The sequence below is a fragment of the Astatotilapia calliptera genome, chromosome 19, assembly GCF_964374335.1.
Source record: "Astatotilapia calliptera chromosome 19, fAstCal68.1, whole genome shotgun sequence".
Lineage (NCBI taxonomy): Eukaryota > Metazoa > Chordata > Actinopteri > Cichliformes > Cichlidae > Astatotilapia > Astatotilapia calliptera.
The window spans coordinates 18,722,446-18,750,081 of NC_137440.1; the positions used below are offsets into that span (position 1 = coordinate 18,722,446).

The window sequence follows — 27,636 nt, forward strand, 5'->3', positions numbered from 1 at the left end:
GCTGACATCATTGCTATCTGAAAATTGAGTTTATGTGCCTCGAAGTGCTATCGCTTGATGCATTTTTATTGTGGGTGGCTCCACTGGGAGACTTGGCTTATTCAGAGCCTCCTTATCTCCTCTCTTTCAGCAGTATATTGATCCCTGATACAATGTACACCCCTGCAACTAGTCCCTGCACTCTCAGTGGAATATATTATTCCAAAGACATGCCAAATCCGCTAAAGATCTCCGCAGCGAGTAATAGAGACTTATCACACATGCAGGATATCCGCTAAGTCTCCTGTACTTAAAATCTTTATTAGGATCCACTTCTTAATGGAGCTCTCCTGAGAAGCAGGAGTCCGGAAACTGCTGCTGGCTGGCACACAGTTTTACAGCTCTGGCGTAGATTTCAGAAACAATGGGTGGAGGAACAGTTACTCCTCCTCTCTTTAACACCTCCGATTTCACCCTTTAGGGCAGATATTTAGCAATAAACACTATGAGTTAGACATTCCTATGTTGGAACGCTCTGCACGTGGAAATCCTCACATTAACTCCACAAAGTTAAATAACAGTATTGTTTTTTAAGGAAGTGTAATTCCTGATAATCAGGTTACAATTCAGTCTCTGATCCAAAAATAGATTCTGTGCTACATGATTATGTTGTTATTCCTTTTTCTCCCTTGTTCAAAAAAGGTGGCAGCAAGGAGACACATGTGTATCACCTGTTTGCTACATGACAATGGAACATGAATATAAAAAACTATTAGTTATTTCTCTCATTGTGGAGGTTTCATTGAGCTTTGATGGAGTTTGTAGTTACACACATATTCCATCTTCTTTAAGGTCCAATTTTAAGTTACGGCCCCATTATTAACATTGGATCACATGGTCCATTTTTATTAGTGCATAGTCTGTGTGGCGAGGAGAGTGCCCAGAATTTTATCACAGTTTGTCGCTCTTCTGTGCTTTGTTTTAGCTTCTTTCAGCTCTTAGTTTTGCTGTCAGACATGCCAGTTTATTTCTTTTGTTTCTCAGTCAGTGTTGTCAAATGTTTAAAGTGAAAAGCTCAGTTAAACTTCACACTAGACAAAAGAACTCATTTATAGCTGCTAAAGAGACAGGAGGGAACGGGAGGGAAAATTGCAATCATGCTCAAAATCTGTTATTTGGTAGAAATTTGTGGTGTTTAATGAGTGTTTCTGCTGTCCCAAAGGGGCTAAAAATTAGTAATTGCAAGTTTAAGGGCTTGAATCAAAAAAGGAATGTCAAAAGAATCAAAGAACTATGATCTCTAGGTTTTAATGCGGGACCTATTATGATAAAATTTCCTTTAATTGTTCCATTAAAAATATTTGTTATATCAAGTCTTGGTGCGCCCCCTTAGTTTTTCCACTGTCTGAAACAAACCATCTCTTCGAGTTGACTTTCTTCTGACCTGAAGGTTTGAGCAGCAGGTCTGTGGGGCTTCTGCTGATCATACAGAAGAGACACAAAATAGGGCAGTGTCCACAGTGGCACCGCAGATAAATGGGAAGATGGTTTTCACCTTAATAATCCTTCCCTCTGGTCGCTGTGATGTCACAACAAAATAATTCATGAAAGAGGTCCTGGCTGTCGAGCCTTTCATTAAACAGGCCCAGCATGCAAACATTTGCTCACAGAAGCACGACCTGCACATCATGGTTCTCCTTTTAAGGCAACTCCTGGTGGAACCCCCGGAGCATGTCTCTGACCGAGCCAAGTTTCCCCTGTGATCTCTTAACAAAAGAGGCTGGAAACAGTCCTCAGTGTGGGATGCCAGGCTGTGAACTATGAAATGGGGCAGGAGGGAGACTCGGGTTTAGCTTACTGAGACTGTGCACCCTCTAAAAGGACACTGCTGCAAGGCTGTGCTGCCTTTTCAATCAATACATTTACTTGTCAAGCACTTCAGAGGTATATTGCCAATGGTTTTGATTTGCTGCAGTCGCAGATGGAGTTTCTTGTTTTATTCTAAAAACTGTGTCTGGGTGTGCTGCATTTCTCAGCTAAAATCTGCTGCATATTTTCCAGACTTTATGCATGTCACTTCAGTTTCTGCTTGTATTTTCTTTCAGAATTCTTTTCTCTTTACAGCATTTTCATCTTACACACAACAGGTTACCTGACTACATATCGTCACAGTGACTTATTCATACATTGTGCATTCAGTATTAAAGACTGAGAGAGGTGTTATGTCAGAGATGAGCCCCTCTGTTCCCCCACTGGGCTTCACTCTACATTTCTCCAGTCAGAGCTCTCTTTATGTAGGTTGAGAGGCTAAAATAACACTATTTGCTGCTGCTATGCTATAAAAAGATAGTGTTGCAGAGAGAACGCTGCCCCTACACCTGATGGCAGGTACAGTTTAATGCATCATTGTTACAGCTCTCTGAGTTGTCACCGTTGTTCTCTAGAGTCGTGCCTGCTGGAAACAGGCTGGACTCTATTTAATCTTGGGGCATTTCATTGACATTCTCAGTACAGCACACACGTCCAGGCATCATTATACATTATAGGTATGGTAACATGCAGTGACTGTCCTGATTTTACTTCCCTGCAGAGCTGTTGCTGATGTATTGCTTCATTCCCTAAAAATGACTCATTTGGGAAATCTTGGAGTGCTTCTGTGTAGGCAGTATGGATGGATGGATGGATGGATGCAGTCAGATCAAATATATCACCTGTGGCACACTCACCAGTTAGATATGCAAGGAACATTAGAGATAGCTGCATAACACCAAGGCTCAAAATTTGCTCTGTCTCTCTCAGCTGTGGGTCTCACTCTGTTTCCCCCCCCTCGCTCCCGCCATTTAGGCAGAGACAGCGGCCAACAGGATCTGCAAGGTGCTGGCTGTCAACCAAGAGAATGAGCAGCTGATGGAGGACTATGAGAAGCTGGCCAGTGATGTGAGCACACCCCAGTTTTTATCCTTTAATTGCCCTGCAACTTCTCTACTCCCCCCCCCCCCCCCCCCCCCCTTTCTGTTTTCCCCACCCTTACTGCACCACTCCTTCACCTCCTACCCCTGGGGGTGTTTGTGCTCTAAACAGGTATAAACATGGCAGATCAAGATAACCAGCGGCCAGACAAACAGGTTTTAGGCATAGAAGTGCACCAGATAATATCAGATTTTTTGGTAGTCGGTCTGTTTTCTCTCTCATTTTATACCATTTGCTTATAAATGAGGTTTTTTGATGTAGCAGAGAATTAGACCAGATTGGTAAAGTACATGCTGCATGATAACATTATAGAGTTACCTTACAGTTATGTAAATTGTCACAGATTAAACAAACAGATATGAACTTAACGTGTTTATTTCATTCTATCCTTACGTATTTACCTACCACAGTACCAGTGGGCAGGTTCAGGCTAGCACTTTATGCCACTGAAGCTGAGACTTTTATCTCTCATGACAAAAGAAAGTATGTCTATTTCCCCAAATGATGAACAATTCCTTGAAAAAATCAGTGGATTTTTAAAAGTTAACTGTTTATTAAAAACTATTTTAAAAAGACTTATTTTTGGTGCATTCTTGTTGTAAAGTCAGGTTAAAATAAGTGAACTTTCAATACAAAAATATTTGTGTATATCTGATGCTGTGTTATAGATAATGGTAAAGAAAATGAGAGAAAACAAAAAGACACAAAACATACATTTCGTTGCAATCAGTTAGTAAAAGGTAACTAGTCAACTAATTATCTCACCTTATATTCTTTCTTCACATGTCAATCACATCCAACACATCTCATCTTCTTCCTCTCTGACGATCATTACGCTCCATTTTCTGTGATTTGCATGGTTCTTCTTCCCCATTCATCTCCATGAACTCATTTTCCCTCCATCTGCCTCCTCATAATCTCATCCTTTACCACACACACATACATACATACACTTTTCCACACATTACACAACACCCCAGTTGTTGGAGTGGATCCGTCGCACCATCCCCTGGCTGGAGAACCGAATGCCGGAGAACACCATGCAGGCCATGCAGCAGAAGCTGGAGGACTTCAGAGATTATCGCCGCCTCCACAAGCCGCCCAAAGTGCAGGAAAAGTGCCAGTTGGAGATCAATTTCAACACCCTGCAGACCAAGCTGAGGCTCAGCAACAGGCCTGCGTTCATGCCCTCTGAGGGAAAGATGGTCTCGGTAAGTCAGGGCAGTTTCTGAAAGAACAAACTTGAAAAAGTTTGAGATGTCAGAAAACATTGTAACTTTTTTTACTCTAACAATTTTGCATTTTCTACTATTACATAATATGAATAATTACGCCGTGACAACAATTACATAAACATTTTACAATTTGTAAAGTCTCAAAACATCAGGAGGCATTTTTCCCATTATAACTGTGAAATAAATAGTATACGAACAAATCGAATAAGATTCCACCAACTGTAACTTCACTGTTTTCAATTCCCTTTTGGTTCAGTCTTAAAGCTTTCATTATTAACTGAAAAAGGCAATAAAGCCTCATCTGCAAAGCATTTATCAAAGCTCAAATACAGCCAGACAAAAGTAACAACTGCTTTTGAACTTCTAAATGGCTCAAACCAAGTTTCTAAAACCATTTTTGTGTAATTAAGGTGCTCAACATTTGCACATGCAAATTCCAAGCAATTTGAATGCATGTAAAACATTTAGCATTTTCAAACAGTGCAACAAATAGTACCTTAACATTTTACACTCAAGGTTTAGCAGTCTCAGCTCCACGTTGAGGACTGATCTAAACAGAATAAGTCGTCACTCCTTAAGTAGAATATATACAGTTGCTAAGTACAGACTTAAGACAGTGAGCCATAAAAGTAAATGTGAGGTTTAAGTAAAGTAATGTTATGTTGTGGATGTGTGTATTTGTAAAATAATATATGTAGTCGCAGAACATGAAAGCTGTTTTGTTTACTTGGATTTATAGCTCAGATTTTCATCCGTTGAAGTCACAGCCTGTTATAGACTGTTTCTCCTTTGCCTCATGCAGGACATTAACAATGCATGGGGAAATCTAGAGGGAGCAGAGAAAGGCTACGAAGAATGGCTCCTCAACGAGATCCGCAGGCTGGAGAGACTCGACCACCTGGCAGAGAAGTTCAGGCAGAAAGCAGCCATCCACGAAGCCTGGACTGAAGGTATCTGCTGTTTTGAAAAAAGTGCACATATGAACATAACGAACCAGAGCGCTCCTGTGTTTAGTGCTGTGTGGCTGAGGTAAAGTAAAAATGCAGAAGTATAGGTGGGAGATATTTTAGCTTTAATGATATACTTTCTGTGTCTCCCCCTGAAGGTAAAGAGGACATGCTGCAGAAGCGGGACTATGAGACGGCCTCTCTGTCAGAGATTAAGGCTTTGCTGAAAAAACACGAGGCCTTTGAGAGTGACCTGGCGGCACACCAGGACCGCGTGGAGCAGATTGCAGCCATTGCACAGGAGTTAAAGTAAGAGAAGTGAACACCTTCTGTGGATCAATAAAAGGATGAAGTAGAGTTGGATAATTTGCGGGCTCCTGTGCATTTACAGCTTGCCTGTTTGCACAGTAAGAGCTGAGCCTACAACTAGGACATTCTGCTCATTCTCATTTCACGCCACATAAAACACAAAATCAACAAATCAAGATGACAGACAAACAGGAACAAAATTCTTATCTATGAAAGATGATTAATGTGAGTTAAAGCTGCTCTGCTGCAGATAACGAACCACTTGTGTTCCTGTCTCTTTTGTGCTCCAGTGAGCTGGACTACTATGACTCCCCCAGTGTTAACGCTCGCTGCCAGCGGATCTGCGACCAATGGGACGCTCTGGGAGGTCTGACCCAGAAACGCAGCGAGGCTCTGCAGGTAACATGGGACAAGCCCAAAGGGAATCGAAAGTAAACAACCTAGCAAAGAGTCACATTTCTGACTCGCTTTAAAGTGTTTTAAATTCCCCCTGTCCTTCTTTATGCCGGTGAGGGCAAAAATTTAGAGATGAAAGAGTTTTTCCTCACAGTGAGAAACTGTGACGACAATTTCAGAGTTTCTGCTGGCCTTGAAAAGCCTTTCAAGTTTAGAGACTTTATTTGTGAAGATATAACCCCCCAAATCCCTCTGAGCTCTGTGAATGCTCATGCAAAAAAAAAAAAGCCTCCACGAATTCTTAAATTTCACCCAAATAGACTTTGAAGGTCAATAAAAACCCTGTAAATTTATGTTTATCACATTTTTAATGCTCAACAGAGAACAGAGAAGCTCCTTGAAACCATCGACCAGCTGTACCTTGAGTTTGCCAAAAGAGCGGCTCCGTTCAACAACTGGATGGAGGGCGCAATGGAGGACCTGCAGGATACATTTATTGTCCACACCATTGAAGAGATCCAGGTGAGATGGGGAAAAATACATGCGACTTTAGGGAATAAATAGAATTGTCAGCCTTTAAACACACAGCAGGGGTTATGTAGCTGCGAAGTTAACACAGGTATTTGTTCGTTTGGTGCTTCTTTACTTTCTTGATGAGCGTTGGCTAAGCAGCTATCATCTATGTCAAGTTAATGTGAAGAAGTAACATATTGCCTGCTACCATAACAGCATATTGCACCTTCTAGTGGTACATAATGGTAATAAATGAACATATGACCAAGTTGATATATCTTCAGCAAACTAAATAGATGCTTTGGATAAGTCATAATGGTTGAGCTCGCTATTCCGGTTCTCCGAACACACCTGTTGTTGACGATTAGTACAGCTGGATGAAGTAATGTGAGATCACTGGGTGGCTTAAAAGGGGCTATGCATCGATAGTAGAAACATTGATCGGCAACCCTTTGATTGGTCGGCGAAAATGTCGAAGGAGCGCGCTCAGTATTTTTTGGCAGCAGAGCAAGAACTCTTGATTGAGGGATTTCCGGAGTTTCAGAGTTTAATTAAAACGCAAGGGAACACTGCAAAGGCTGCAAAAGCAAGGAGAGAGGGCTGGCAGAAAGTTTCTGACAAATTAAACTTGTAAGTAATTTATTATATTATATTACATTATATCATATTATATTATATTACATTATATCCTCTTTCACATTAGAGCCACGACAGGACCCACTAGAACATGGGAACAAGTAAAAGTGAAATATAAGAATAGTCTACAGAATGGTAATATTTATCACTTATATTGCTTTTCGTCTCTTGGAAAGAGACCCTGAAATAATCTGTTTGTTTGTTTATAACAGCAACCAAGAAAAGGGCAGAGCAAAAAAAGACAGGTGGTGGTCCTGCACCCCCTCGTCAACAAGTTGGTTAAGTAAATAATACCCTCACGGGAAAATCGATATCTCTCTATGAGCACACTGTCGCGCTGAGCTAAAGGATCCTGTCTGTCCCGCAATATACGCTGAATTCTGAGGACTCTCCTTATCAATCTTGCACCTTCCGCAATGGGTGGCTCGCGTATACGGACAGGACATGACTGCGACAGACTTCCCAAATCCACTTTCGCTTTTATAGCCGTGGTCTCTCATCTTGATTACATGAAGTAATTTACAATTACTACTCTGAAATATGAATTACATCTGAAATAATCAAATACATGAAATAGAATGATTAATAGTACATTTCCCTTTTTTTAGGAAATGACCTGTATGTATCTGTATGGAATCAATAAAAGAATCAAATACTGCATTATCTTTAGTTACATTGATAATATTTATTTATGGTAAAACAGTGGTGGAATATCGCTGTTGCTTTCGTATAAATGAAGCGGACATACCTGAGTGGCCGCGATCTAATCCTGTTTACATAAAGTAAACCTGCTCCCGAGCAGGTTTACGCTTACGGCTCTGTTGCTATGACAGCAAGTCCCGGATGAGCTTCGGAGAACCGAATGATCCAGGATCACGCGAAATCGTCAACAATCAAATCCAGCTAACTTACTTAGCGAGGTACGAAGAACGGACCCCTGGAGTATTCTAAGATCATATGAAAATTATGAACTGGACAACAAGCAGGGTGTTTTTGCTACTTAATGATTAAACCGCGATAACATGAGCTGACTGTTTGTTTTGAATTTCTCTCTATAGCTGCTTAGCACTGAAATTGCATTAGGGAGCCTATTGTTAACAGTTAAGCACTTCCAGGTTTGTTTGTGTGAGGTACTTCCTCTTTGCCACAAATCATATTTGATCTAACAGAGGAGAATTCCAGCCCAGTGATAGGATGGCTGTAACAGAAAGCTTTCATAAAATAAAGCACTGTCTGGGGCCTCTTTAAAACTGAATTTTTTTTAAATTAAAAACTCTCAGCAGGTGGATGTTGTTCTCTTCTGATGGGCTTTAGACTTAAATCTAACATTTATCAAACAGATTTGACACAGACACACAGACATGGATCTTCTCATCTCACTCACAGCAGGAATGCAATTAAACACAATATCAGAGTTTGACTTTGTCAGATTCTGGTATAAAACCATAAAAGCAGATGCAAGCAGACCTAAGCAAGTTTGTCTTAACTAATGAATCAATCAAGAGAACAAAAATGAAAATGCAGTTGTTTGAATCAACACTTCATCAGACTGAGGAAGCTTATATTACATGTTTGGTTTTGGCTGCTTCTTTTTAAAATAAATCTTTCTTAATATCTCTGCACAGTGTTATATAAGTTCCATATCACTACAGTTTTTAAGCAAAAAAAATTCAAACTCAAATTTTTTTATATTTCATAATTCACAAAAAAGGCTAGTCAGAATCAGAAACTTTATTGTCATTGTCACGAGAACAACGAAATTAAGAATGGTCCCCGATCATTGCATCATCCCTAGCAATATCAAAATATAAATAAACCAATAAAATTCAATAAATAAAATAGATAGAATACTTAAAATACTAATAAGATGTAACAGTGAAACATTCACATACATTCCCACACATGTTTCAGAGTGGCGTGATGGACATTTTTTTTTTTGTAGTATTCAGATGTGTTATTGAAGTTGGATAACAGCTGTGTTTGAGTCTATTAGTCCTTGCTCTGATTGCCCTGTACCGTCTGCCTGAGGGCAACAGTTCGAACAGGGAGTGGCCAGGATGTGAGGTGTCTTTTATGATGTTTTGGGCCTTTTTAAAACAGTGGGCGTTGTGTAGAACTTCCAGTGTGGGGAAAGGGCAGCCAATGATCTTTTGGGCGGTGTTAATGATCCCTTGGAGTGCTTTCCTCTGAGCCCCTGTGCAGCTAGTGTACCAAATACATATGCAGTAAGTTAGAACACTCTCAATGGTGGCTCTGTAGAAGGACACCAGCAGTCTCTGTGTGATGTTATTCCTCCTGAGAATTCTCAGGAAGTACAGTCTCTGTTGGGCCTTTTTCAGCAGCTCGGAGGTGTTCACACTCCAGGAAAGGTTCTCCTCTATATTGACTCCCAGGAAGCGGAAGCTTGCCACCCTTTCTACACAGTCCCCATTTATGAATAGTGGTTGGATCTCTGCCTTTTTCCTTCTGAAGTCTATTATGAGTTCTTTGGTTTTTGAAGTGTTGAGGAGGAGGTTATTGGCCTTACACCATGACGTCAGCTGCTCCACCTCGTCTCTGTACGTAGACTCGTCTCCCTTGGAAATGAGCCCCACCACTGTGGTGTCGTCTGCAAATTTCACAAAGATGTTGCTGTGGTGGCGAGGAGTGCAGTCATGTGTGTAGAGAGAGTAGAGCAGTGGACTGAGCACACAGCCCTGGGGTGAGCCAGTGCTGAGACTCAGGGCTGAGGATGTGTGATGGCCAACTCTGACTCTCTGTCTACGGCCCGAGAGGAAGCTGTTGATCCACATGCAGGTGCTGTATGGAAGCCCCAGGTCTTGTAGGTTGGCCACCAGTTTGTGTGGAAGGATGGTGTTAAAAGCTGAGCAGTAATCCACGAAGAGCATCCGCACATAGCTACCATGCTCTTCCAGGTGTGTTAATGCAGCATGGAGTGCTGTGGCTACAGCGTCTTCCGTGGACCTGTTTGCTCTGTAGGCAAACTGGTGTGGATCCAGGCTGCGGGGCAGGGCTGCTGTGATGTGTCTGCGGACCAGCTTCTCAAAGCATTTCATTACCACTGGGGTGAGTGCCACCGGTCTGTAGTCATTCAGGCCGGTGATGTGGGGCTTCTTAGGCAAGGGGACTATGGTGGAGGACTTGAGGCAGAGTGGGACAGTCGCCTGTGCGAGGGATTTGTTGAAGATCCTGGTGAAGATCCCAGCCAGCTGTTCTGCACAATCCCTCAATATTCGACCTGGCACACCATCAGGACCCGCCGCCTTCCTTGGGTTAACAGCCTGCAGCATGCGCCTCACCTCGTGCTCTTCCAGGGTGAGGGTGGTGCTGCTATGGGTGGCGTGTTGCTGCTGTGGCTCCAATACCTCCGGTACCCTGGTCTCAAAGCGGGCGAAGAAGATATTCAGCTCCTCTGCCAGCTCCAGGTCACCGTCCGCAGCTCCGAGATTGATCTTATAGTTGGTTAGGTGCTGGATGCCTTGCCACACCTGCCGGCTGGCATTACTCTTCAGATGGTCCTCAATCCTCCTCCTATAGTCCCCCTTCGCCTCTCTGATGCCTCTCTTCAGGTTGGATCGGGCTGTGGTGTAGTAATCCCTGTTGCCAGACCTGAACGCAATGTTCCTCTCCTTCAGCAGCTGCCTGACCTCCCGGGTCATCCAGGGCTTTTGGTTGGGATAAGCCCAGATCCATTTGACTGCTGTAACAGTGTCTATGCAGTGTTTTATATAGCAGAGAACACTGTCTGTGAACATTTCCAAGTCCTGATGTTCAAAGAAGTCGTCCTAATTGTTTGTCTACATTTTGTGTCTCAGGGATTAAGCACAGCCCACGAGCAGTTCAAAGCCACGCTACCAGAGGCTGACAAAGAGCGCTTGGCCATCCTGGGAATTCACAATGAGATTGCCAAAATTGTGCAGACCTATCACGTGAATATTGCCGGCACCAACCCCTATACTACCATCAACCCACAGGAGATTAATGCCAAATGGGACAAGGTAATATAATCAATAAACATGTAAAATGTTATGTTTTTTGTTTTCATTTGTTGGTGTTTTCATGTGTGGGTTTTTCCCCCCCTTTTTTTTTTTTTTTGTGCATGATGAGTGAAAATTTGGGGTCTAGTGCATTTTTTTCCCCCTTTTCAGTTATCCATTCCCTTCTTAATCCAGATTTTTAAGTGATCTGGACTGTCCATACATCCAAACAAGAAAGAAAGAAAGAAAGCCTGTGAAGGAAATAAAAGCAAAAATGTACACGACAAAAACTTTGGATGAGGCATAACATAGTAAATAATAGAGGTCTTGGGAGAACAATTGGTAAAGAGAAAAACATCAGGGAAAGAAAAGCTTGTTTTGTGTCATGTTGGTTTTTATTACTTTTTAATATTTAATCAGTCAGAATACAAACCCACATTTTATTGCCTACAATTCTGCATAATAATTCAGAGATAATTAAATTTAGAACAAAAGACTGGGAGAAAAAGGCAGGCAACAAAAGAGACAACAAAGAAAATGTGAGCTCTTTAAAGTAACGTAAAATGAGTATGGCAGCTCCAGTCAAAGCAAATTCATGCTTTGGTAAGCTTTAGTGGCATAAGAGATTTATTTTTATATTCAGTAAGGGAATAAGAACTTGTGTTATGAAAAGAGTGAAGCGCTGAGAGAAGATCTTTTAAAAAAAAAAAAAAATGGGGGGGGAAAAAGAGTTTCTCCATTCATTACAGGTTGCGTTGTTCCCATCTTTATTATAGCCACACGACTCAGTATTAACGCACTTGGGTGTTTCCATCAATCTCCCGGCTGCTGTAGGTCAGGCAGCTGGTGCCGCAGCGCGACCAGGCTTTGATTGAAGAGCACGCCCGGCAGCAGAACAACGAGCGTCTGCGCAGACAGTTTGCCAACCAGGCCAATGTCATCGGGCCTTGGATCCAAACCAAGATGGAGGTCAGTGTGAGCAGAAACCGCAGTCGGAGGAGCACGTTATAAGTTGAGAATGAGGCCAGAGTGATGGTTTGGTCTTTAGGTCTGAACTAGAGGTTATTAGTTTTTTTTCCTGTCACAGAATTTCATATTCAATTTCATATTAAATAATGATAAAATATATAAGACTTTAGTTTTGGCTTTTTGATAGTTGCTCTTATTTGGTGTTAAAATATTATTTGATAACACTTTGAAATGTGGGAGCTACTGTAGCCTTATATAAAGGAGACATTTTCGTGTTCTTGAAAGCTTGATCCAGGTGGTACTTACATAATGGTGACATATGTTATATTCAGTAAAATAGCAGAGATGCTGTCCTTTTAAAAAAATAAAAATAAAATAAATTGATGAACGAAAAGCTTCAAAGCCAGGCTGTGGTATTTGATTTTTGACTATTCTTGAATGGATTCATGTGTGCATGTCCTCCTCTCCGCTGTGACTCATTGTTCTCATTAAAAGGTGTCATAACCTTCTCTGTGTGCTTACACAGGAAATTGGCCGCATCTCAATCGAGATGCACGGCACCTTGGAGGACCAGCTGACGCACCTCCGCCAGTACGAGAAAAGCATCGTCAACTACAAGCCAAAGATCGACCAGCTGGAGGGAGACCACCAGCTCATTCAGGAAGCTCTCATCTTTGACAACAAGCACACTAACTACACCATGGAGGTAAACATTTCTTCTGGCGCCAACAAATATTCACATTACTGTTCTTAATTTCACTCCGGCTTTTTGACTCGTCTGTCTGACTTGTCTGTGTCCTGTGAATACTTTGGTTTTCTTGGTTTCCAAACACTACAGAACAATAGATGGCGGTATGTTTACATGCCCACAAGAAGGCCTTTAAGAATATTTGGCGGTTTACCATCTGGTCTTCAGTGTACAGTATCAACTTTCTGGCTCATGAGCCAAGTTTTGGGGAACTATCCCCGCCAAGAATAGCTTTTACAAGCCAAACTAATTTGTATTTTGTCTGCATAATTACAGACATATTTTCCAAACTTTTATGTAGGCATCTGTCCAGAATCAGCTACTGGGAAGCAACAAAAGCACCTCGTCTACTGTTTTTTAGTAAATGAAGGACATTCTTTTTTTCTTATGAGAGTAGATCTCTTCTTAATCTACTTTCTTGTTGTCTCACACAACAAATTACATGAAAATATTAAAACCAGCAATAAATTCACTAAAAGCTCATTGGTGTATTTCTGTGCCAGCGAGCTCTACTGTTGTCCAAAAATTAGAGAAGAAACACATCTGTTAGCCGTGATGTCGCCCTTTGTTTAAGGGTCAGTCCCGTATATACAGTCCTCTCCATACACCACAGGTGTCGAACTCCAGGCCTCGAGGACCACTCTCCTGCTTGTTTTCCAACTAACCTGCCCTTGTAGCTTCTTATTGGCAAAGCACACCTGATCCAGGTAATCAGCTGCAGGTAGGGCAAGGATATCTCAAAAACAAGCAGGATGCTGGCCCTCGAGGACGGGAGTTTGACACCCCTGCCTTACACGCACTGATCTGCAGTTGAAACTAGTCCCCAGCAAGTAGAATATTGGCTCCTGTTGCAATGTTTGCCATGCTCGGCTGGTTTAGTAAACTATTTTGCATATTTGTTTGTGTTTTGACCATTTTCTAGCTGCACATATTTGAGCAGAATCTAATGGATTTGAACCCTGAGTACCACACGCTGTAAAATCAGTGCTGAGAGATGGTATAAACATGGTTTTGCTGTTTTTATGGGCTTTGTTGACATGAACATAGTTTGGAGGATGCTGTTTTATACACAGCTGAGTGAATTGTACTCAGTCTGGAGTGCGGTTGATAGACAGCCATCATTTTTCACTGTAATCTTTGTACCTGTTAGAGCAAAAGGGCAGACAAATAATAGAATGTGCATTATCAGCATTCAGATAGTTCTAACATTTTATTCTTCAAAAGTTCAATTTACAGTCTATATCTGACACATCTGCCTTGTACTGAGCTGCAATTTTCCTCTTCTCTTTACACAGGGCATAAAACAATCTACAAACCACCTCGGCTAAAGCTCAGCTAAAACCAGTCCCTCTGAAACTCTTCTTTAGCCCACCTTAACACTTCCTTCGTCTTCATCTTTCTCTCCCCTCCAGCACATCCGTGTGGGCTGGGAGCAGCTGCTCACCACCATCGCTCGTACCATCAACGAAATCGAGAACCAGATCTTGACACGAGACGCCAAGGGCATCAGCCAGGAGCAGCTTAACGAGTTCCGGGCTTCCTTCAACCACTTCGACAGGGTCAGTACTCGCACTGTGCAGGCACACTGGAGAGGTCCGGACATTTGCAGACAGCTTTAGTTTGTTTTAAACTTTTTTTGACATTTGGGAAATATGCTTTTAGGTTCCTTCACTAACAAATTTGATGCACCTCTCATGTTTGTCTGATAAATGTGAGACTAAACCAGCTAAACACAGAAGAAGAAAAACGGTTTTCCATGTTCAAGCAACCGACATCAGACACTAGCTGGTTAATTAGCATGCTGTACCTCATTTGCATTCAGCAAATGAGATGAAAAGGTTTCAAAGTGCAAGTTGCACAGTTTGACAAGGGTATTAACTCAGACTGTTTCCTGGCCAGGTCTTTGGGGTTTCTACACATACACGCACCAATAGCAACAACCTCAAACCTCTTTGGGAAGTGCCAAAAATTCCTCTATGCAGGAAAAACTCTGAACTTCTGAGGTGCCCTTTTGTGAGCTTTATGAGCTCTAGGCTAACCATGTACTGCCTCTACTATTAGACAATGCATTTTTCCGAAATGTCAAACTATTCTTCTGCAGATTTAAGTAACACTGTGGCATGTGGAGTCACTCATTTTTCTGTATATTCAGACATCACCAGCAAAGCAAAGAAGATGAGGTGAGGCTGTATAACCTAACCGGTTTGAGATCTTTTTTTTTTATCCTGTCATGCTGCCCGACGTGTGGCTAACAGCAATCCTTTAACCAGAAACTTGAAGAAAATGAGTGTGTAGAGTAGAGTTGTTTGTGGAACGCGTAAGGGTGCACCCAAGTGTTATGGCTGGCTTGAAAAGAGACTTACAGTTCAGTGACGCAACATTCATCTTTAAAAGCTTTCAGACATTTTTGGAAAAGTGGTAGTCTGGCAGAATGAGCCTCAAGGCTCAGCTGGATGCTTTTGTGATACGTGAAATTAAGATGGAACAGAAGAGGAATATTAAAGTTCACATTACAGGCTTTCCTTGCATAGCTGCCTCTGTAAAGCTCCTTCTCCTACCTCCAGAGCTTAGTGTTTACACTGGCGCAGACATGTCAGGAGCAGCATCAATTATGGATGATATTTTATTTATCTCCACCATCCCACCCCCCTACATTACCATAAGTTCATGCCTTCATCCGGAGCCATCCTATTGTTAATCAATACCCGAGCTCAACAATCAGAGTCCACAGGAGCACAAATGTAGACCTCGTCCTGCTTTGGTTTACACATGTTTAGCTGAAAGCTCAGCTAAACACGAGTTGGTAGATGTGATGGGGACCTAAAGTGCTGCAATTATCTGCTTTTTAAATTCTACTGAGGATAAAAGCAAAAAGTATTTCCTGGTTGTCTCAGGATTCACATCTTTCTCTGAAGATTTTCTTTGTTCATGTTTAATGAACAGCTTTTCTGACATTGCTTGATTAGCCAGATATTAAGCCAGATTAGCCAATACTGAAAAAAATAACTGAATAATGATGGTGGTTACAGCTTCTCAAATGGGAATAGTTGAGGTTTACTTCATCTTCTCTCATATTAAACTGAAAATGTTTGTTTTCGAAACCCAAACTGACGCTCTTAAACCATCTGATTTTGTGATTTAAAAAAAAAAAAAGACTTATGATTGTAACTGTTTTATGACGTGCTCACTCCAGTGTTTTGCTGTAAAAAGAAAGTTCTGCTTCTAAGAAGGATAACCATTGTGTTGCTAAGTACATGTGCCATCAATGATATCGATAACCTCTCCACAAGGTCCTGTAGTCTGCCTGCCACACTGCACATTAACGCCTCTGAATGCCTCGCCAAGCATGGCAGCACTGCTGCCACCGTGTGTTCACCTGCCAGATCCTAATGAATATGCACTGTGTTCTCTGTTTTCTATCTCTTGTGCATGGCCCTCTTCACCCCCTCACCTCTTTTTGCCCCCACCGTGCATGGTGCACTACGCCCTCCCCCCACCCACTTCTACTCCTTCTCCACCAACACCACCTCACCTGTCCTGCCCCCTTCCACCACCACTCCCTCACCTCACCACCACTGACACCCCTGTATGTGTTGCTGCATGGCCTGTGGCCCCGACGCCTCGCCTGGCACTGGCCTCCCACACCCCAGGACCACTCGGGCACTCTGGGCGCGGAGGAGTTCAAGGCCTGCCTGATCAGCCTGGGCTTCGATATCGCCAACGATGCACAGGTACTTAATTGTAACCACGCCCTTACGGTGAGAGGTTTAACTGGTTTCTTTTTTTGTTTTTCTTTGGCTTTTTCCCCCTTATACTTCAATCCCTCCCCTTCGATTCTATTCTTGCTTTTCTTCCTCCTCTCTACATGTCCCTCTGTGGTTTCCCCCTCACCTTGCAACATCCACATCGCGAATTGTGTGGATTTCTTCCTTAATTCTACTCTTTTTTTTTTTTTTAACCTTTAATGCTTCACATGGCTATCCCTGCCCCTCCTTCTCTGTTTCTCTCTTTTCCGCCTGGTTTTGTTTTTCCCTCGCTGACATCTTGTAGAAGAGAACAGGAATCATGGACCCTGAAGACTTCAAAACCTGCCTTATCTCCATGGGTTACAACCTGGTAAAGCCATGTGCAGTTTTCAAGTATGACCATTTGTTTATGTGTTAGTAACAAGAAGCGGTAATGAGATTTTTTTTTTAACCTTAAATATGATCAAATACTGTGCTGTTGATGTTATTTTGGACTTGTCTAATTTTTTTTAAGTGCAATTCAATTTATTCTGAACTGCTTAAAATTTGCTTGTTTATTACATACTTGCACATTAACAGTAGGACAAATATATCACTGCATGCAGGGTGTTAGTCATTTGCTGTGCTTTGTGCATCGTCTCTCATACATCCTCTCTGTTACCACAGGGTGAAAACGAGTTCTCCCGCATCATGAGCATAGTGGACCCCAACAGAATGGGCCTCGTCACCTTCCAGGCATTCATCGACTTTATGTCCCGCGAAACAGCCGACACAGACACCGCCGACCAAGTCATGGCCTCCTTCAAAGTTCTGGCAGGGGATAAGGTAAAGTATTATATTAAACAACACACAGCCTATATATATTGGTAAAAATTAAACATAGATAATTCTGAAGCTTAATCCTTTAGAATTGCACTTAAAGTGGTCATAGTTAATAACTGAGCGCTAACAATGAATGGCATGACTACCATAAGTACACAGGAGATTATCTGCAATACATCTCAGCTCTGCAGAGCTTTTGACCATCATCGTTTGTTTTCCTGGCTTTTCTATTATCTTATGTTTGTCTAATTTTGTAACATCTCTTGTTTGTTTTTGTCATGCCTGTTAGAATTACATCCTAGCTGATGAGCTCCGCAGGGAGCTGCCCCCAGACCAGGCCGAGTACTGCATCGCTCGCATGGCCCCGTACACTGGCCCCGACGGTGTCCCCGGAGCCCTCGACTACATGTCGTTCTCCACCGCCCTGTATGGAGAGAGTGACCTCTGAACACTGTCAGTCGTCCTGGCGCGGGACCACCAGCCTACTCTAATCAACCGCCACGTCCTCCAAAATGCCCAGTCACCACCCTCCTGTTCATTTTTTTTTTTTTTTTTTTGGTATGTCTCTGGCCTTATCTTTTTGTCATTATCCTATGTCTCCTCCTGCTTTTCTCCCCCTCCACCTGTCCAGCCTCTCCACCGCTCCCTCACACTCTGTTTCCGTTGTATTTGCTTCCCACGCAATGCAGCAGCTCTCCAGGTTTACAAAGAGGGAGAGACAAAAAATATTTTTTCTGTTTTTATTTTCTTGTTGTCATTGTTTTTCTTCATGAAATGAATAAAGTTAACATATTTTATTATACTGAACAAAAAAGGTATTTTTCTTCACCTGATTGAAAATAAGAGACAACAATTGTAATAAAGAAAAAAATGCTATACTTTCTCTTCTAATTTTGTTTGCTCCAGGAATCATCAGTGGCATTTTTTTCCCCAAAGAGGGTTAAGTGGGGAGTTTGTGCCTGTAGTATATTTTCTTACATCTTTAAACTACCTGTATGACTCCTAAAATCCAAAGAAAAGCTGGTAGCCAGTATGTGTATATGCGTATATATATATAGACATTTTTAGGCCATCTACTCATCGGAAGGTTGGTGTATTCCTGGCTGCTCCAGTCTGCATGCCAATGTACCCTTGAGAAAGACACTGAACACCAGGTTGCTCTCTGATGCATCCATCAGATTATGAATGTATGTGAATGTTACACAGAAACTAGAAATGGTGCTCGAATGAATGGGTGAATGAGACATTTTTTACACAGAGCTTTGATTACTCAAGTAGAGTAGAAAAGCCCCATATAGCAGCCAGTTTAGTTACCGTAGATGTACATAAAATGATTAAAATTATTCTCGATGTCACAAATTAGAAAAATAATGGAGAAAAAAAAGTGGGGAAAAAAGAGGGCACACCGGAAAAGAGCCAGAGGCAGCTTTCGCTTATTAATAATTATCCTTGTGTTGCCCCCCTGGTGTGACAGGTGCCTGGGAGGGGTGCGATCCTAGATCCTGCAGCTGTGTATTGAAATAAAGAGGCACAGATCATGAACTTGTTTACGTTTCAACTGCAGGATTTATTCTGCTCATCAACAGGGGAACAAATCATTAATCGCCTCTCATAAGACCCAGCAATTCTTTGTAACGTGTGGCATAACAGCTGTCAGCGCATTGTCAAAAGTACAGGAATAACCTTGCCGAGTATACATTAACCATCATAAATATAGATAACATTGGCTCGCAGTGACCAGGTTGCCTCAGCCTTTGTTCCGGTTACACATACATATCACTGCATCAAGAAATACAATGTACTGTAACTCACAGCCCGTAAATAGCAAATAACCATTCGTATACAGCACATGAGCAGCTATGCAAGCATTAATTACAGCCTTTGCATCCTGTCTTACTTCAACAAGACATATAGAGAACACACAACTGAGAACGTGCCTTAGCATCGCTACGGTACTTGAGGCTCACTTCCCCCGCTAGCCAGTCCATTAGCCTAGCACGATCACGTTCACATCACGATCTCATTCAAAACACAATACTTAAACAGTACTTAACTTATAACGGTATACTTTCATTCACGAGTTCACAACAGTCTTATTGCTTCTACTGTGTTACCTATTAGTCATTTTGAGGACTAGTAACCCACCTGTGTATTGAAATAAAGAGGCACAGATCATGAACTTGTTTACGTTTCAACTGCAGGATTTATTCTGCAGATTTGCCTCCCAGGGGGGTTTACGCTCCTCCTGGCCGCTATGCGCCACCTAGTGGTATTTTTTAAGTAATGCCATGGAAGATGTAAAGTGTAATTAGAAAATACTGATTTAACACTGAACGATATAACAAAGACCAAAATATAACTGGGGTGTTCCCTTTATTTCCTTGTATGAAGACATAAACTGAACTAACATCCCCATAAGTCTTTTTATCTCTTAATTTTTTAACTATTAGTGTAATCCAGATTTACCAGCCACACATTTCAACTTAACACATATGTTAACCTTTTACACTCTCCCCTTTTTTTTTTATATAGGTCTCCTGACTTTTGTCATGTTAAGGGATGTATGTTTCTAGTTACTGTGGTTGAAGGTAACAGGTGTCCAGGTATGGATGTGGGTATGTGAAGTATGGGAGTGGAAGAGTACTGGGAATACCCTGGAGAGGGTATGTGGGCAGGAGAGAGTTCACCCCTGCATTCCATTGCTGGTATGATGGTTGTCCCAGGGTGTTATAGGTGAACATCTCTCTCGGCCTGGCAGTCCGCTGCGTTCTCCTCGAAATCTCTATTTTTTCCGGTGGTTTATTCCCATCAACTGTTGGGTTAACTGGTGGCTTGGTACACAGGTCTGGCTCAGTGTGATGTTCGTCTTCCAGGGCGGCGTCCTCCAAAGCTCTGTAGTGTCTCTGTGGTACATTATCGCCCAGTTCTGGGATGTTAGTTTCCTCCACGACGGAAGGGTGGAATTCATGAGCTGTGGCTCTTAGTCTTTGCTCAACCTGAGGATGGTGTACTGTCGGTGGTTGTTCTTTCTCTCTAAATCGCAGCCTGTAACATGGAATCTTTTGGTAAGAGTATTCTTCATCAGAACTGTCTGTGTTTTGGTCATGTGTGTCAACAACTGCCGTTTTCTGTTTTGTTACCTTGTACGGTCTCTCTTCAGGTTGTGAAAGAGGAGTTTCCTCCAGGGGCAGTTCATTTACTGGAAGCAGTAGGTTCCTGTGGAGTACTCGCACTGTTTTGGGACCCTTTTCAGGCTGTACTCGGTAAACCGGTCCATTGTCGACTCTTTCCACCACACGGTGCACTACCTGCTCCCAGTAAGCCCGCAGCTTGCCGGGTCCACCACGTTCTGACAGGTTTCTCACGAGCACTCGGTCGCCTGGACAGAGAACAACACCTCTCACTGCACGGTCATATTGTCTCTTGCCCTTAGCAGAGGATTTCTCACTGTTTTTTGCTGCCATTTCATATGCAAAACGCATCTTCTTTTCCCATTTCTGTGCATATGACTGTCGATCCGATGTTTCAGGATTTCTTTTGGGCGGAAACAACAAGTCCACAGGCAAACGTGGAGATCGGCCATATAGAAGAAAAAATGGGGAGAACCCAGTGGCCTCATGCCTTGTACAATTATAGGCATGTATAACATGAGCCAGATGGTCTTTCCACTGAATCTTTTTCTCCTCCTCCAGAGTACGCAACATTTGAAGGAGGGTCCGGTTAAGTCTCTCTACTGGATTGCTTTGCGGGTGATATGGCGTTGTTCGTGAATGACCAATACCAGCCAGCCGTTCTAACCTGCTGAACAAGGTATTCTCAAACTCCCTCCCCTGATCGTGGTGGAGTTTCTCTGGGTATCCAAAGCGAGGGATAAAGTCATGGAATATTTTGTCAGCTGCGGTTTTCCCAGATTTATTCCTTGTTGGATACGCCTGGGCAAAGCGTGTAAAGTGGTCGACAAGAACAAGAATGTACTCATAGCCCTGACTTTGCTCTAGGTGTAGGTAGTCAATACAAAGCAACTCGAGAGGACTGCTGGTGGTTATATGTTCCATCGGAGCTCTTTGGGGAAGATTAGGACGTTTCTGTTTAATACAGACACACCTTTTGTTTACATAGTCCTCTATGTCATCCTGCATGTTGGGCCAGTAAAACCGTTCCCGGGCAAGGTGTGTTACTTTATCGGCGCCAACATGACCCATGTCATTGTGAAGTGCTTTCAGCACCAGGGGCTTTAGCTTTTCAGGAAGCACAAGTTGTTGATGCTGACGATTCAGTCGATACAGTATTGCTTCCTCCACCACTAGCTTCTTCCATTCGTAAAGCAGTCTTTTCGTTTGTTTGCTCATTTTTCTCTTATCCCTTTCATTAGGAGTCCAGTTTCTGAGCTTTAGCGAAAGCACCTCCTTTATGGCTGTATCATCCTGCTGTGCTGCCTGAATATCTGCAGATGTAATATTGGAAATACTCTCAGGTGGCACAGTGTCTGCATTTCCCCTATTCACCTGTAAGGCTGCTGCCCCGGGCACCTCATCTCCCTGCCTTGCTTTGCTTCTTTGCCATGCTGTGGACACAACCTCTGATGACATAGTCTCTGTGTGATCTGCCATTCTGTCTTGGAGTTTTACTGGGTACCTTGACAGGGTGTCTGCATCTATATTCAGCTTCCCTGGTCTGTATTTGATGTCAAAGTGGAAGTCAGCTAGCTCACCAACCCACCTATGTCCAACGGCGTTTAGTCTGGCAGTGCTCAGAACGTATGTTAAGGGGTTGTTATCAGTGTAGACTGTGAATGTCGGGGCATAATACAAGTAGTCTCGAAACTTATCACAGATGGCCCACTTGAGTGCTAAGAACTCGAGCTTACCAGAGTGAAGGTGATAGTTTCTCTCAGCCGATGTCAGTGTTCTTGAGCCATATCCGATGACACGTAACTTGTTTTCCTGACTCTGGTACAGCACTGCACCTAATCCGTCACCTGATGCGTCTGTGTGTAGAATGAATGGAAGGTTGAAGTTTGGGTATGCTAGGGTGGGTGGAGTCGTCAGCACATCCACAAGTTTAGCCAAAACAGCCTGGTGCTCTGCTGCCCATCTGATGGGTGTTTTTGATGGCAGCTGTCCTTTTTCTTCCTTCTTAGCTCTGCTTTTGTTTCCATTTGTCTCATGTTGATTGTTGTTTTTACCTTTGTCAGGATTGCTAGGTTTCTGGAGAAGTTCAAACAGCGGCTTGGCCAACCGGGAAAAGTCTTGAATGAAGGAGCGATAGTACCCCAGGAATCCCAGCAAGGACTTAACATCTCCAACAGTGTGAGGCACTTTATCTTTCAGAGCCATGACGGCCTCCAAGTCCTTTGGATCAATCTTAACTCCATCTGCTGATACTAAACGTCCAAGATAACGAACCTCTCTTTTGAACAACTCACACTTCGCAGGTCTCAGTTTGATTCCGTGTTCTCTCATGCGGCCCAGAACTTGTCGGAGGTGGTTGACATGTGCCTCAAAGGATGTAGAATAACACAACACATCATCAAGATATGGAGCACAGCACTCATCTCTAATTCCGTCCAGCACTCCCTCCATACACCTTTGGAATGCTGCAGGTGCATTTGTCAAACCAAATGGGATTCGAATCCATTCATAAAGCCCCCACGGTGTGCTGAAAGCTGTAAGGTGTCTGGATTCCTCACTTACAAACCCTTGGTGATATGCGCTTCCTTGATCTAATATCGAGAACCATGTGTTACCACCCAGGTTGTCAAGTAAGTCCTGTATGCGCGGCAAGGGATGACGATCTGCGACTGTTTTTTTGTTCAGTCCCCTAAAGTCCACACATAGCCGCAAACTCTGGTCCTTCTTACGGGCACAGACAACTGGAGAGGAGTAAGAGGACACAGATTTGCGGATCCAACCTCTGTCTAGGAGATTCTTTACATAGTCTTTAACCTCCTGGTACAAAGGCTTAGGGATAGAGTTATAGCACTTTTGGACTGGATTGTTGTCGGTTACATTAATCTTCAGCTGCAAGTTGGGTATGCAACCTATGTCTCCCTCCCCTTTAGCAAACACATCAGATTCCTCAAAGAGCATCTGACGCACAACTTCCTGCTGCTGCTGATCAAGATGCTCCAAGTTAACAGGAGGATGCCATTTTTTTGATGTATAAGTCTCTGGGATACTGTTGTGACTGGCTTGGCTACCCTGCGTGGTACGTATATGTGTATCAGTACTTGACTGCCCTGACTGCTGATAAGGGGGACCAAAATCAATCGGCCTGCTGTCTATGATTCCTTCTAGGCAGCCCAAGGCCATCCTTGGTGGCAAGAAGATATCATGTTTGGTTGAATTGCAGACTGGGATTTTTACAGTCTTAGATGCACCAGGAGACACATTAACTAAAGCAGGAAATAAATCCAGTCCATCTGGGACATCTCTTTTTAATGCTGGTTCAAATAACATTGTCCCCTCCTCAGGCCAACCCCTGATATGGCATTTCACTTGACATATTTGGCCACTAGGAACTGTGAGACCTCTCTTTCCTAATCTGATCATCTCATTCCTAGTTTGTTGGCCCGTTGGGGTTTCGCTGACAACAGAAACAATTGTTTCAGCAGTATCTCGATGGAGTTTTAATGCCTCTGCTAGCAAATCACTTAACATGACACTCCCTGATCTTTCCAGACTTTCAAGGATGAGCTCCTCTATCACATTGAAACCTAGTAACAAACCGTTCACACAGCTCTGACTCACTAGCATGGGTACATGTATGGCTATCTGGCCATGTTTTTCACTTCTGATTTCCACAAGTACCTCAGCCCAACCCTCAAAGGGGACATCCGTCCCATTAGCTGCTGTTATTCTGAGTGGATCATTTGGCAAAAACTCTTCAAGCGACCTGACTTTTGTGTCTGGTAGGTGCTTCTCTAGCCACGACTTTGCCATTATCGTGACCTGAGCACCACTGTCCAGTAGCACCTCAGTTGGTACCCCATTAAGGTGACAGGTAAGCATACACCTTTTGCCTATCAGTCGAGCTACACGGTTTCCTTTCCCCGCTCTCTTCCTTAGGAGTGGCTGATTATCAGTTGGAGTCCTGCTCTCATGGTTTGTTACAATGGTTTGGGACCCTGGCTCTTGTCTGATCACTGGTGGTCCCTCCCCAGTGACCCTCTGATGTTTCCCGATTTGTTCTTGGACAGACAGCCCACCGCCCGGTGTCCCTCCTGGCCACACCGGAAACAGTGGTTACAACTGGCAATCCCTTGGGTTATACAGGGCCTGCATTTTCCTTTCACAGAGGACTTGGATGGTTGGGCAGTATTAAGTGAGCTGACCTGTGTGGACCCAGAGGGACTTCCCTCTGAAGTGAGAGCCTTCTCAATAGCCTTGGCCAAAACAGACACCTGTGCTGTTAGTTCATGCAGGGCTGCTCGTTGTGCCTGAACTTCAGCTTGGGTTTGCAGGACGGTGGCTTGGACCTCGGCTGGAGGCTGAGCTGCGGGTTGTCTTTCACCCTGCTGCATGGCACTAACTGTGACTGCTTTTGCTTTCTGTGTCTGACCTAGGCGAGTCTGTCTCTCAACTTCTTCACTAACTGACTTGGTCATTATCTCTAGAATAAAGTCATCAGCACAACTCATGTTAGAAATGAGAGGCCTTAGGTCTCTTCGGACATGAGCGTATTTCTCACTCATTCCCTGATACAATGAGTGAAGAAATACTCCTTGAATCAGTTGACTGGTATATTGGAACTCTGAGCTACTCTGCTGAGAAGCAAACATCACACGCTGTTTTAGCCCCATTAGCCGGTACATGTACTGATGTGGACTTTCTCTGTCCTGTTGTTTAGCATTGCTAAGCTCCTGAAATAGCTCTGCACTGCTCTTGTCTCTCAGGTGTGCTCTGAGGAACCGTTTGAGCTCAGCCACCGTTAATCCAGGTTTGGTCATTAGCATATCCTTAAATGTACCTGGTTTAATAATCTTTAGGACAGTTCGGATTATCTCTGCTTCTGTAAAATTCTCAGCTAGCCCTTCATCAATCTGTCTACACAGAGAGCTATAACTAACATCTGAATCTGAGTCAGAAATCTGTCCACTGTGGAGCTTGAATTCTCTACGAGGCAGGAGCGCTGCAACATCTGCCAGTTTTATAACATCAGTTACTTGACTGGTTACCATGCAGGTTCTATCTGCGTTCACACTAACTACTGAAGGTGTTACCACAGAGTCTGTTTCTGCACCCAGCTCACAGTCCTCATCTGCAGCCACCGGAGGTCGTTGCAGGTCAGTGATGAAGTCGTTGAATACTAGCAGGCGAGACATGCCTTGGTCCTCCTGACTTGCCAGCCGGTCACTTTTCAAAAAGTCCACAATGAAGTCATAGAGTTCCACCTCTGTTGCATCATCTCCTGGTAGGTCATCTTTCACCTCATCCTTGATGGTGTCTACAAGCTTGTACAACACCTCTGTCTTAGCAGTGTTAATAAGCTCATGAAGCTTTCTCTGTATTCCTCGTCGCAGCTCCTGCACAGCCGCCATTCTGGTACCACAGATGGAGCAGACGTAGCACGTTGATCTTAGTTTATTACTTTATGATTAGCTGCCGTCAAGAGGAGGCACTAATCCCGGACGAGCCCCCACGATTGTTGCCCCCCTGGTGTGACAGGTGCCTGGGAGGGGTGCGATCCTAGATCCTGCAGCTGTGTATTGAAATAAAGAGGCACAGATCATGAACTTGTTTACGTTTCAACTGCAGGATTTATTCTGCTCATCAACAGGGGAACAAATCATTAATCGCCTCTCATAAGACCCAGCAATTCTTTGTAACGTGTGGCATAACAGCTGTCAGCGCATTGTCAAAAGTACAGGAATAACCTTGCCGAGTATACATTAACCATCATAAATATAGATAACATTGGCTCGCAGTGACCAGGTTGCCTCAGCCTTTGTTCCGGTTACACATACATATCACTGCATCAAGAAATACAATGTACTGTAACTCACAGCCCGTAAATAGCAAATAACCATTCGTATACAGCACATGAGCAGCTATGCAAGCATTAATTACAGCCTTTGCATCCTGTCTTACTTCAACAAGACATATAGAGAACACACAACTGAGAACGTGCCTTAGCATCGCTACGGTACTTGAGGCTCACTTCCCCCGCTAGCCAGTCCATTAGCCTAGCACGATCACGTTCACATCACGATCTCATTCAAAACACAATACTTAAACAGTACTTAACTTATAACGGTATACTTTCATTCACGAGTTCACAACAGTCTTATTGCTTCTACTGTGTTACCTATTAGTCATTTTGAGGACTAGTAACCCACCTGTGTATTGAAATAAAGAGGCACAGATCATGAACTTGTTTACGTTTCAACTGCAGGATTTATTCTGCAGATTTGCCTCCCAGGGGGGTTTACGCTCCTCCTGGCCGCTATGCGCCACCTAGTGGTATTTTTTAAGTAATGCCATGGAAGATGTAAAGTGTAATTAGAAAATACTGATTTAACACTGAACGATATAACAAAGACCAAAATATAACTGGGGTGTTCCCTTTATTTCCTTGTATGAAGACATAAACTGAACTAACATCCCCATAAGTCTTTTTATCTCTTAATTTTTTAACTATTAGTGTAATCCAGATTTACCAGCCACACATTTCAACTTAACACATATGTTAACCTTTTACACTTGCGTTATTTGTCATGGCCTAGAGGTGAGTGAGATGGTTCTATGATAAAGTTGACATAGAGCGCCACAATAAGCCACAGAGAATATTCCTGTTAAAAACATAGAAACTCAGACATATACAGTGGCTTGCAAAAGTATTTGGCCCCCTTGAACTTTCCCACATTTTGTCACATTACAGCCACAAACATGAATCAATCACGTGAAAGACCAACACAAAGTGGTGTACACGTGAGAAGTGGAACGAAAATCATACATGATTCCAAACATTTTTTACAAATCAATAACTGCAAAGTCGGGTGTGCGTAATTATTCAGCCCCCTGAGTCAATACTAGAACCACCTTTTGCTGCAATTACAGCTGCCAGTCTTTCAGGGTATGTCTCTACCAGCTTTGCACATCTACAGACTGAAATCTTTGTCCATTCTTCTTTGCAAAACAGCTCCAGCTCGGTCAGATTACCGTAGATGGACAGCGTTTGTGAACAGCAGTTTTCAGATCTTGCCACAGATTCTCGATTGGATTTAGATCTGGACTTTGACTGGGCCATTCTAACACATGGATGTGTTTGTTTTAAACCAGTCCATTGTTGCCCTGGCTTTATGTTTGGGGTCGTTGTCCTGCTGGAAGGTGAACCTCCGCCCCAGTCTCAAGTCTTTTGTAGACTCCAAGAGGTTTTCTTCCAAGATTG

At 43.0% G+C, this 27,636-nt stretch overlaps 1 protein-coding gene across 5 annotated transcripts in view; it reads left to right on the top strand.

The window, feature by feature from the left end:
* actn1 (actinin, alpha 1) overlaps window positions 1-18,123 on the top strand; it is a 56,427-nt gene extending 38,304 nt beyond the window's left edge. For 2 of the 5 annotated variants that reach the window (XM_026151354.2, XM_080293964.1), the window contains exons 9-22: window positions 2,824-2,916; window positions 3,930-4,160; window positions 4,987-5,134; window positions 5,290-5,440; window positions 5,731-5,839; window positions 6,218-6,358; window positions 10,801-10,983; window positions 11,797-11,931; window positions 12,458-12,637; window positions 14,092-14,238; window positions 16,330-16,410; window positions 16,730-16,795; window positions 17,092-17,250; window positions 17,537-18,123. In XM_026151354.2, the coding sequence (XP_026007139.1) occupies window positions 2,824-2,916; window positions 3,930-4,160; window positions 4,987-5,134; window positions 5,290-5,440; window positions 5,731-5,839; window positions 6,218-6,358; window positions 10,801-10,983; window positions 11,797-11,931; window positions 12,458-12,637; window positions 14,092-14,238; window positions 16,330-16,410; window positions 16,730-16,795; window positions 17,092-17,250; window positions 17,537-17,695 (1,983 nt within the window). In that variant the 3' untranslated portion in view covers window positions 17,696-18,123. The remainder of the gene's footprint in view (window positions 1-2,823; window positions 2,917-3,929; window positions 4,161-4,986; window positions 5,135-5,289; window positions 5,441-5,730; window positions 5,840-6,217; window positions 6,359-10,800; window positions 10,984-11,796; window positions 11,932-12,457; window positions 12,638-14,091; window positions 14,239-16,329; window positions 16,411-16,729; window positions 16,796-17,091; window positions 17,251-17,536) is intronic. The other 3 variants (XM_026151351.2, XM_026151352.2, XM_026151349.2) reach the window with 2 other exon arrangements.
* Window positions 18,124-27,636: the final 9,513 nt, after the last annotated feature.